At 44.0% G+C, this 12,006-nt stretch overlaps 3 protein-coding genes across 3 annotated transcripts; all 3 read right to left on the reverse strand.

The window, feature by feature from the left end:
* Positions 1-1,925: 1,925 nt before the first annotated feature.
* Positions 1,926-2,696, reverse strand: F5147DRAFT_649777 (uncharacterized protein; the record flags this gene model as incomplete). Its single annotated transcript, XM_041433373.1, has 2 exons — positions 1,926-2,551; positions 2,636-2,696. 2 exons carry the CDS (start codon positions 2,694-2,696, stop codon positions 1,926-1,928), a joined length of 687 nt encoding a protein of 228 aa, XP_041296542.1.
* A 1,635-nt stretch (positions 2,697-4,331) lies between these two features.
* F5147DRAFT_769903 (uncharacterized protein) lies at positions 4,332-6,857 on the reverse strand (the record flags this gene model as incomplete). The annotated part of the gene is made up of 9 exons (XM_041441091.1): positions 4,332-4,767; positions 4,824-4,881; positions 4,936-5,026; positions 5,080-5,572; positions 5,623-5,768; positions 5,881-5,989; positions 6,042-6,223; positions 6,271-6,609; positions 6,660-6,857. 9 exons carry the CDS (start codon positions 6,855-6,857, stop codon positions 4,332-4,334), a joined length of 2,052 nt encoding a protein of 683 aa, XP_041296543.1.
* A 3,531-nt stretch (positions 6,858-10,388) lies between these two features.
* On the reverse strand, positions 10,389-11,354 carry F5147DRAFT_758751 (uncharacterized protein; the record flags this gene model as incomplete). Its single annotated transcript, XM_041440414.1, has 10 exons — positions 10,389-10,414; positions 10,445-10,457; positions 10,507-10,560; positions 10,610-10,656; positions 10,713-10,744; positions 10,806-10,823; positions 10,898-10,955; positions 11,041-11,080; positions 11,146-11,169; positions 11,226-11,354. 10 exons carry the CDS (start codon positions 11,352-11,354, stop codon positions 10,389-10,391), a joined length of 441 nt encoding a protein of 146 aa, XP_041296544.1.
* Between the last annotated feature and the right edge of the window lie 652 nt (positions 11,355-12,006).

Raw genomic sequence — 12,006 nt, forward strand, 5'->3', positions numbered from 1 at the left:
TTTCCCTTTGCTATGTGCTGGATTTGTTCACCATACAATTCTGATTCTTGTGCTTGGGGCAACGACTGGAATCAATTACTCCTCAGCTGCTGCAATGACCATCCCCTCTGTGTTACAAACTTCTGGTCAAGGTGTTTCCTATCTGCTTACTTCCTGACGATCAGTAGTGCAACAATGGGATATAACACAACTATAATTTTGCTGTTCTGCGCTCCTCCATGGATGTTATCTACCATTGGTTCTTTTGCCCTTTTAAGGTAGGTAAACCAGTTTTATTGGAAAGTCATGTCTCACTCACGAACAGGTGCTCTGATAAGAAGCAAAAGCATTGTATATACATTGCTGCATCTAATGCAGTTACAGTCTCTGTACTCGTCATCTATCTGCATGATAAACATGGCTGCACACCATCTTTCACTGTAAATGGTGTCATGCACTTATGGTGTGCTGTCTCTTGTACTCAAAGACGTATAGGTTCCTGATGGCTCAAGTCGATGTTAGGTATATGGTGGTCTGGGGCTGGGTCAATAGCACTTTTGCAGGAGAACACCTGAAGCAAGCTGTCTCTGTTGCATTAGGTTATGCACTAGCAAGCAGGAAATATTTCTGGATCATCAGTAACACTTGATACTGTCTCTCGCTCATCATCCACATTTACTTATATCTTGTAGGTACGTCTGGCAGACTCAATAGGGCCCAACATATCAGTATTCCTATGCCGTCTGCATCGCAGCAATTGGAGTTTCAATGGGCATGCATCTGAAACATTTGAACGAACAGATCATGAGGAAGGAGTGGGATGGGAGGGATAATGAGAGCATTGAGGGCCCATAACTGGTTTTAGACATCTAGTGTAGTAGGATTCACACCTGTTTCCCATGTTTCCTTTTCTTTCTGTTTGTTGAGCTTTCACGTCCCGTCTTGTACTACTATGTCATAGTTTTGTAATGAATTTGATCAAATCATTTGGAGTTAAGCCCATAAAGATTTGAACATATGTAGCCCAGAGGCCATTTTCTTGCCAATCATACTCCAGTCCTGTACTGCACGTCAGCACCGCACCATGGACTAGGACAGGAAGAAAGCATCATGGCATGATCAAGTCACCTTCCAATCATCCCCCAACTCATCCAGCACCAGCAACCCTCATCCAGTCACTGTGTAATGCACCTTCTGCATGCTTCACTGCCCATAGATGTACAAAGATCCGCTTGTACTTTTCTAGAGACCTGGGGTCAGGAGGGGCATTGAGGGGCGTGTCGACCCTGCACTTGAACGTGAAAACACCAAGAACTTTTGGTGGGTCAATTTGAGCGCTTGAAGTACAGATCACAGTCTCGAGTGTTGCTGTGACACTGTGTCGGTCCTCTTGCTTGTGTTTGGGAAACTATAGTAACTGCAACCCGATAGTCTCGGATGAGTTCCTGTACGAGAGTGCCCTCAAACATTAAAGCTGTTCATGTTGATGCTGGCACTCATGGTACTCCTACATTGTGTAATAGCCTAATATAAGCCTACTCAAGGGTAAGCGGCAGGAGCATATCCAGAATGCAGGGTACTAAGTCCATGCCTAGAACAGAAGGTAAAGACGGCAGTGATGAAACCATGGTGGTAAGGCCTCACAGAGGATTACTTAGTCGCCTGTTGACCAAAGAAAATGGCAACATGTTCTCCTTGAGCCATGTCTTGAATACAGCCTCATCGACCACAAGGACTTTAACCTTTGTGCCCGGCCTCTTGCTGGTCTAGCGCACCATCCTAGTTGTCTTCATACAACGGTGAGGGATGCACATTGAAGTCCTCGTCTTCAACCCTCAACTTAAAGCCAGACTTTTATATCATTTCCATTTGACTTTGATGGAAAAGTATGTGTCTGCCGATGTAGAAGGACCCGCACTCTGCCTCACACTCAGTGACTGCCTCAACTAATTTCGTGCATGCGTCTTTGTGAGACCTGTAATAGCCAACAAGTGCAGCACTGTGGTCAGTGGGGTGATGACGATGAGACCTAGGACATCTTGATGAGGCAGGTTATGCTTTGGTGGTGGGGCGCTGGGTAGGGGTTCTGGCAGTTGAAGAAGAGAGATTAGGTTCTGTAGGAAGATCGTGAGGGTTGATAGAGAAGTGAAATTGTTGGTGGTGGGGATGGGGAGGGATGACACCTTTGAAGAAGGGGACCATGTTTCCAAGTGGGCGGACCCATTTCTCAGAGGTGAGCCTGTGGAGGTTGGGTTGAGAGGGAGAACGAGGAGTGTGAATGTGTTCACAATACTCTCAAAGTCGAGGAAGGAGAGGTTGTCGTTTGATTCCACTACTGCACTGAGGGCGTGCCCTACTTCCCAGAGTAGCCATTCAGGATCCCCATCTTTCTCGTTGGTCCTAAGCTTAAGCCGAAGGTGTTCATACTGCCTACACTTGGCTCTTGCATCTGCATCCCATACCAGTGCAGCAATAACCAAAAGCCTCAGTTCAATTCCTAGGATCTCCAGGTTCTCAGCCAACTGCCCAGCAATCGTCCTAAAATGTTTGGAGTAGAGGCCAGCTTCACCCACTCCAATTGGTATAATGTGGCTATACACCAGTCACTATCTTCACTTTCCAAAGGCCCTGCCACAAACTCCAGTGCTACACCCACCACCCACCATGTGGCAATGCCTCTGACAAGCCTCTGCAAGTACTCTGGCTGGGCGACACATGATCTGTGGTATACCCCTCACTCCCACTGCTCTCACCCTTACTCGCACATTTACTGGAAGAAGTACTGCATTCTCGACTGGCTCTCTCTCGATGAGAATAGTGTTCGAGGTAACTCATCGTGCTCAGTGAAATATGCAGGTTCAACTTGCCACTAGTGAACTCAAGCTCAAGCCAAAGCCTGGACTAGGCTTGGCAGAATGAGCATGTCACAGCACAAGCAAATTCCTCATCTAGGGCTGCTGTCATATCCCACGTTCTGAACCCGGACCAATCACGCAATCATCTCCAGACTTCCGGACTTCCAGATCCAGTCAGCTCCTATCTTCTGTGCCTTTTCCCTTTAATATTTCCCTTATCAGTTAGCATGCTTTATTTTCTGTCCCTGATTTATTTTTGTCTTCATTTTACTAAGTTCTGATAGACTAGTGATAGTCATCCCACATGCTCTGCCATAGCCTCCCATAGCCTCGCACTGCACTAACTGTTTCTCCATTATGTCCTCAGTAGTATATAAACCCTGTACAATCCTTGTAGTTCCTCAGTTCAAATATTATCTTAGACTCTGCTCATTCCCTCCTCCGTCTGACTTGAGTTTCTCCTCTCATCGTCCTCCATTAAAGTCTTAGGATTGACTCCTATAGACTGCTCACCTCTGCCTCTACCTCTGGTAGTCCTCTGCTGTTTCCTTTCTAGTTCGGACATTGTCCGGATTAGTCTTATCACTCATTCCTGAACGTCCGCCAGAATTCCTGCGCATCGGACATCATCCAACAACCTTCGGACATCGTCCAGCAGCCCTCAGAAGTTAGGGGCACATACTCGGGTAAGGGGCGCAGCGCACAAGCTGAAGCCAAGCCCTTCGGATCTGAACCATTGAGCACGTTCTTAACAGGCTGGCTGCATATCATCTGGTATGTTTAGAAGTCAAGTAATTACATTATGAAGCCATCTTCAATATCAACTTGTCATACCCCATTTTCCCTCAAAACTCTTTATGCCCTCAGCTGCAAACTCAGCCCACATGGAAGCCTGCTTTTCAGCATATGCCCTATGCCCATTCTTGATGCTTTCATCTGCCCTTGCTCTCCACTCCTGACTCCTGGTTCTGAAACCACTGTACTGTCCAACACATTTCATGCTGTACTAACTTCAACTCTTCACTCCAACGGTCATATCGTGCTTTTGCTTTCAACCAATTCACTCGATAAACTAGGCATGGGGAACATAAGCTCAGTACCTTAATAAAAATCAGATAATATTAAAACTCACATTTATTCATCCACTCACTCTTCTGGCTGTCCTCTGCACTGTTGATTCTCCAAAACCAAGCCAGTCTATCAGAACCCTGACCATGCCTATTTTCCTCAGTGACTTCTTTGCTTACTATAAGGTCCTCAGCCTTTAGGGCTTGATAAGATGACATTGTATCAGAGTTAGCCACCAATCGTTGCATTTGCTGCCCTTGAACGACAATATTCTCGAGCATGTTTGTTGATAGCCAAGGTGATTTTTTGAAGTTCCTTGGTTGATCTAGTACCCTGATGATGAATTGATTTGTTGGAGTGTAATTTCTCTGGAAACACCATAGATCTGTCACCGAGGGCTTGATAAAGCTTTTCCAGGGAGTCATTTGCTTAACCCTTTTGAAGCTCCAGTTCTTCTTGACGTAATTGAATGACAACATCATTCATAATCGGATCAGATGTTCCCCATGATGGCATCCAAAGTTCAGCAACCTCTGCAGGTGAGTCAGCATCATCTCCGAGGTCCAAAATACTCTCTTCCCCCAGCTCTTCAATTCCTGGAAAATTAGATCCATCAGCCTCCCCCAGGCACAGTTCAGGGTCATCCTGGTGCAATCCCTCTTCCCCCTCGAATTCCATACCATTTGTCATAACCAACGCAGTCTTGTGGAACTTATTAATACAAGACAAGAGCTTCTGTCTTTTTTCTTCCATGAGAGTTCTCTGAGAAGCAGTTGGATCCTCTGGCAGTTGTCTTATAAAAGAACGTAGGGCATCTCTAATAACCCAATTTGAGTCAATCACATTCCAAATATTGAACACCTTACTGAGCATTTTCTATGTTGATACCCTCGATCAACTATGCAATAGCCCCAGTCCTACCATTGGTGGACACTTTCGTTTTCAGTCAACCTTAGCCTTATTTCAGCCATAGTTGGAGCTTTTGATGATTCATAATCAGGTCTAATCACAGTTGAATTTTACCTGAACCTACCTTTATCTATTTTAAGCTGATAGATGTCAAGAAGCTCACCGCGATCAAGAGCTGCTAGTTCAGCTTCCTTCTTCCATTTCTGGACATTGGCCTGATTAAGAGACTTCGTCAATTCTTCGTATGGACCCTGAGTGTCTTTAACACCCTGTACGGCTTGATTATACTTTTTAAGTAATAATTTGACTTTTGAAGTGTTCCATTAGTCGAAGTTGACATCTCAGAAGTCAAGAGAGGGGACTTGCCAATTCTGACAAGCTTCTTCCAATTAGAATCCCTCATATGGTCATCCAAGACTTCCTGTCTGTGAGAGAGAGTCATGGATCTTGCGGTTGGGGAAATCTTGTTAAATGGGGCCCAGAGGGTCTCCAAGATTTCCCCATCAATATGACCAGCTCCTTTAATAAAATCGAGGCTGAATCTGGGAAAGCACAGTAGCTTATGAGCGCTTAGATGAAACTTGCCGATTGCTGGCAATATTTTGATTGATGGAGGAAGAGACAGGTGATAGCTTTGATTCACCCGTTCATCAAAGTGGATACTCCACTGGCATGCAACATCATAGATTATGAGTGCACTGTCAATATCTTCTGATGGATATTTCAATGCGTTGCAGATGGAATAGTCCATGTTCATTTGTCTGACTACGTAGTCAGCCTGAGGTCATAATACAACAATGCATCCACATACCTCTCTCCCTTTTGGAAGTCAACCACTGCAAGGGGAACAAAACATCCATGCCTAGCACATGCTGTTGCCCCAACTCCCGTAGCTCTTAGGTTGCTTCTCTGGACATTCACAGCATTCACAGCATGGTGATTGCTGCAAGATGATTTCTGAAATTATATTAGACATCATTTCCAAGGAAACATGTGATGAAATATGACAACTCGCCTCTTTCTCTTCCACAGATTCTATTATGTGACTTTAATAAGGTTCTTCTGTCACCATATATCCCTTTCCGTCTGCTAGTGAAACATCATCTTCTGGGGTCTTCATCTTCATATGTTGAGCTGTAAAATTTCCATCGATAACATATCTTTGCATGACCAACCAACTGCCACCCACAAAAATCAGCTCAGTTGGCAGTTGTTGATGAACTAACTTACCTGTCGTAGGTATCCTTCCAAAAAGAAGGTAAGTTTATTCCAGGCTGGGGACATGCTGGACAATAAAGAGCTAAATCCCCTGGACCAGGAGATCTGTCCAACTCATGTGCAAAGCTGAACCTTATTCTATTGACCAAATCCCTCCATATACAAGACACCCGCATAAGTTCACGGTAGCGATCCTTTTTATCATGTAAGCCTGGGGTACAGTAATAAAGAAATTGCTCACAGGTATTTTATGAGGGAAAGCATTATTGGTAAAACGACGTAGCTTTTGATAGAAGCTCATAGCTGAGGTCTTGCACTCCAAAGCGTCTATGAGGAAGTTATCTAGAACATCGAAGGTAAAAGCCGATTGAGGCCGAGTGATGCTGGCAGGAAATAACTTTGCTTTTAGGAGATGTAGATGTCCGTCCTTATCAGCACCAGGACACTGACACCAGGATACACGGTGTGAATAAACTCCAGTGGAATGCACAATGACCAGGTTGGACAATCCTAACTGAGTGTCATAAATAGTATCCCCCTCTCCATGTCCAAACACATCTTCCATTGCTCTGAGATCCGACTAGGGTGAGGGGTTGGACTGCTGCAACAAATTGGGGCAAGGATGTCCACCATGGCCAAGATGTATGATATATCTGTGGTCTCATAGAGTAGTAGACTGGTAGAACTTGCCATTCCAAAGTTGAAGGTTGTGGAAGGGATGGTGCTGGTGGGCTTTGACAGCACATGAGGAACACCAACTGTGCTCTCCTGAGCAGGACAGACAACGAATAAAGCCCTCCTCTCCTCCGCAATCCTCACATTTCCCATTGTTGATCAGCTGTTCCAACTCCAACAGCACTGAAAGATATTCATCACGATAAGGCAAGTATTGCTGAAGAAAATCATTTTGGGTCTGCAATGTTGGCCAATTGTTGATAATGGTGTCAAAATAACTCACTTTGGTTTTTCGTTGGATATTATTTGAGCCTCCTATATCGAAATCACCATACACCTCTCTGTCATATTCCACCAGAGAATAATCTTCAGTACATTGTTGTTGTTTTTATTTCAAAGGTGAGACTGGCTCTGTTTCACTATCAGAGTCTTCTTCATAGACAATTGAAGCATTAGCTTCTCTCCATGTATTTTTTCCCCTTCGAGTTTTTGATGATATATATGTATATTTGTAAGCACCCTGTTTTCTCTTTGTTGAACGAGTATCAGATGAAGATGGAGCTACTCTGAACCTATTGCGCCTCTGTGTGGCTTTTGAGCTCATTGAGATTATGAATGACTGGAGTGCAACATGAATTTTTGCATGGCTACACAATCCCCCCCCAAAACAGCAAATATCTTCGGGATTTTCCAGTACTATTTTCTACACATTTTCTCCCTCTTACCCTTCTGCCTCCTTCCTACTAACTCTAAAAAGAAGCTTTGCATGGGAAAACCCGGCCTTGGCACCCCCACCCTGTTGTGCACAGCATCCTTCATAAAGTGGGCAATTACGAACCTTTCTCCATTAAGCCAGGGTCCAACAGAGTGTTCTAGCACCCTTCCTGAGATATAAACCATTGTGCCAGGAGAATAATCAAGCTCTGCTTTGAGGTCTGCTAAGGCCAATGTTGCATGATGGTTTCTTCCTAGACTGACAAGAAGATCTAACAGTGAAGGAGATCCACCGCCATCTCTGTGGCTAAATGTGATCCGATTAGCAATGATTTCAAGTCCCGAAAAGATTGAGGGCCAAGATTCCACTGGGGCAGGTTTTTTTTGGGGGCGTCGAACTTCCTTGATGACCTCAGAAAATGCCGAAATGCCAGCTTGGAAAAGATCCGGCGCCACCACAGCAGTTATGGCATTCCATAGAACTTCTGATGTTGTCAAAGCTGCCATCTATTGTTGGACCTTCTTCGATTTATAAGACTCCAATGTCACCAATGGATCCATTAGTCGCTAAGAATAGAGTTAAAACTAAACTAAAAATAAACACTTGGTAAAAATACCATACCTCTTGTCTTTGCATGAAGTATGCAGGAACCACTGTTATTCTACCAGCCCCAAACTCCCCCCCACCATCTGGGACCATATAGCCCTCATCCCTCCAAGTGTTCTTATTTGTAAGGGATTTGAGAAGAGTATCCCTCAAGCCAACAGTGATGTGGTTGACATGCTCCTGATTATTTATTAATTAGCCTTGAAGGGGAATCCCAAACCAGAAACATACTAGGCGAGAAGATGTCAAAATATTAGGGAGGTAAACCACTAAAATTTTTCCGTGCCTGTCTATAACTGTTGTTGGAACCAAAATTTTGCCAAGCACTACTTCAGGGAAGAACTTCTTCAGTCTATCCGTTGTAGAGACTCATGCCTCTCATTGTGCAATATGGCAGTTTTCACTGGGGAGTACATGGCACGAACTTGTAGCATCACTCTGTGTGCTACCTGCAGCTATCTCTATATGAGGCGCAGCTTTCCCACGCAACGCGCGCCATGCGCGCGTACCTTTCCCGCGCTTCACGATGTATATGCGCGCGCGCTTTCCCACGCTTGAGCGCCCTATAGCGCCAGCCATCCGGAAGCATCCATCCACTGTCCACCAAGTTCCCTAGTGCGTATATTTCCATTTCTCACATTTGCTTATCGTTCCATCTTTATTTTTATCATGGACCCTTACTTACATATATCTTTACATACCTTACTCGGTAGCGCTTCGGCTCCGCATGACAGCGCTTAGGCGCCATACTTAAGCGCCAGCAGTACATACTATGACAAAAAAACTTACTCTCCCACCAGAACGACAGAGGACTTACTGGTTACTACCCACTATCCACCTAGCAGAACATAGTAGAAATCTATTTGTTTACACCTTGCATCTCCCTTCTCTTGTCTTACATCATATCATCACCTAAGCAAACTCACTCTTACTCTCTCTTGTTTCCGCATACACGCGCGCGCATTCCCGCGCTTCGCGCATTCTTGCGCCTCGCGCGCACCTGCGCTTTCCCGCGCTTCGCATTGGCCAACCAGTAGCGCTTTCAGTGCATACCTCTAGATCCTTGCTGCACTCGCTTCCCCTTTAGGGTCGAACGCACTTGTCGTCTCAAGTATAGCAGACTAGGCAACGCGCGACCTTACAACAATTATAGATACAGTCAGGAGCACTGTTCGTGCCTTGCTGTATCGTTGAACCTTCACCGTTTCAGCAGATGGCAACCCATCCAGATTTGGTGGTGACAATTTGACCTTCTCAGCATACCGGTCCACATCCCAATCAATATTGACTGTAGTTCAGCATTTAAAATCATATACAGCCATAAATTTCTCTTCACTCACTGGGGTTGACCATGGCATGCACAATTGTCAGGGTGGCCTGGGTGATTTCATATTCTGAAATTGACCCATCATTGAAGGTTAAATTATCAGCTGGTGATTCCAAGCACTGCCGAAGCTGTACTGCTATTCTCATCCTTGATTCCCTCATTAATTAATAGTCAGCTACAATCAATACTAAACCATAGTTACCTAGCTTTATGCAGTAATTCAGTTTCAACTCTACCATCTTGAAGGACACCTAGTTCAGATGAATTGCCCATGATCTCTCCAAACCTCCTGGTCAGAGCTGCCACTAGCTCAGTTGTCTTGCTTTTGAGGTTGTCCATTATGAAGAAGAAAAAATAAACCAAAGTTCTCGCGATCTGCGCTGATGTCGATTTAAGCATGATGTAATTAGACAATCAGACCATATGAAGGCAAATTTATTGTGACATAATAACCTAATATGTTTTGATTAACTTAGGCCCTTTAGAGCTATTTGCAGAATGCCAGGCCAAAATTGTGGCAAGGAGTATTTCAAATGACAAAGATGTATTGAATGGATTTGTGAGGCTGTCTAGCCAAGCTGACTCGCTCAGTATGAGAATATTCAGATTATTCACTATTCTTGTACTAGATACAAACATTATTTTGTCTTCCTTACAGTACAAGAATAGTGATGAAGACAATACTCTCTTTATGTGCGCTCTGTGTGCGAGAATAGTCAGACTACCATCCTGTACTAACTGTGCAAACATCTGCCACTAAGAGGACCAGTAAAGCTGGACAGCGTGCTTCTGGAAGCGTGAAGAGTCCCTCATCTGCTGCTCTGTCAGCATCTGCTCTCAAGCACTCTGCTACTGCAACCATGAAAACATAGTGCAAGAACAGAGAAATGGTTCACTATTCACTATTCTTGTACTGGATGCCACCATCATCTTATCTTCCTTACAGTACAAGATCACAACAGACTGAAATATTGAACAATGAGGATTATTCCTTTGTTGCAGCAGTCAAATTCTAATCTTTGGACGTTATTGCCCTTTATATCACTCTCACACGCTTGCACCCTACAGTACAAAAGATAGGTAAAAATGTACAGTAATTGATAATCTAGTATAGTGAAAGTGAGTATGAGACTGAATATTAAATTGGCGCTTACCAGATTAGACCAATGAAGGAGTAGTGAAACCAAAAATCCAAAGTAATTGATAATCTAGTGTAGTGAAAGTCAGTATGAGACTGAATATGAAATTGGCGCTTACCAGATTAAACCAATGAAGGAGTAGTGAAACCAAAACCATATATAAGGCTGGAGAAAGAAATGCAGTTAGTATTAGAGTATGTAGGAAAGAGAGACAAAAAAACCGGCCCAACAAACAAGCCAGGCGCGCCAAAAGCTAGAAAAAATGCAGTTAGTATCTGAGTATGCATGAAGCACAAAACACAGGCTCAACAAACAATGCAGGGGCGAAAAATCTAGAGAAAGAAATGTAGTTAGTGTTCTAAAGTTCAAGGCACCAATCCCTGGGGACATGGACAGCCAAGAACACATCCCCCAGATCCCAAAGTTCAAGGCGCCAATCCCTGGGGACATGGATAGCCAAGGACCTAAGAAGAGAAGAAAAGTAAGAGGCGCCAGTCTCTAGAGACATGGATAGCCAAGAAACAATTCAAACAAAGACAGGAAACTGACCTTGAGGCGCACTAACAAGCAAAAGCTTGATGTGCGCCAGCTATCAAGCACAGCTGTGAATAACGAATGGCAAGTTAGTACTGAAACAAAGGAAAGAAAACTGACCTTGAGGCGCACTATCAAGCGCAGCTGTGAATAAAAAATGGCAAGTTAGTACTACAAAGCATAAGTCAAACAAAACATACTAAGGGCGGTTGAAAATTAATAGTAGCACTGCCTTTGACCACTTGCAGCTGCAGTCTGCAAGTGGCCAAAGGACAGGCCACAGGATATGAGTGGATGATAGAGCATTGAGAGAGTGAGGGCGGAAACATGGTTGAAGTTGAGAAAGATGAACCGTGTGAACAATATTGACGGTTGATGTATTGTTTGTTTATTTGTTAATGTTTGCGCTGGCCATTCCCACGCACAAATCCAAGGGAGCAAACAAGTCCACAATCAGACTTTGCTGGTGGAGTCACGTGCATCTTTGGTTGGTTTTTGCACAAGTTTCTTTTCTCAACGCGTCTCTTTTGTCAACGTGTCTCTTTGTCATGTGAGTTTGTTTCTTTTGTCAACGCGTCTCTTTTCTCAGTGCGTCTCTTTTGTCAACGCGTCTCTTGTGTCAATGTGTCTCTTTATCATGTGAGTTTGTTTCTTTTCTCAACGCGTCTCTTTTCTCAGCGCGTCTTCTGTTCTCAACGCATCTCTTTGTCATGTGAGTTTGTTTCTTTTCTCAACGCGTCTCTTTTCTCAGCGCATCTCTTTTGTCAACACGTTCCTTTTTTCAACGCGTCTCTTTGTCATGTAAGTGTGTTTTGTTTGTCCCATGTAATATACTGACTAGTTCTTGGACATCTTTTTTTTGTCAATGTATCTCATTTGCTGATGCGTCTCTTTGTTAATGTGAGTTTATCTTTGTGTGGCCTTGTAGTATACTGACTACAGGCTCTCTTTATTCAGTGCATCTTTTCTCAGCGCGTCTTT

The sequence above is a fragment of the Suillus discolor genome (assembly GCF_016758755.1).
Source record: "Suillus discolor strain FC423 chromosome Unknown F5147scaffold_9, whole genome shotgun sequence".
Classification (NCBI taxonomy): domain Eukaryota; kingdom Fungi; phylum Basidiomycota; class Agaricomycetes; order Boletales; family Suillaceae; genus Suillus; species Suillus discolor.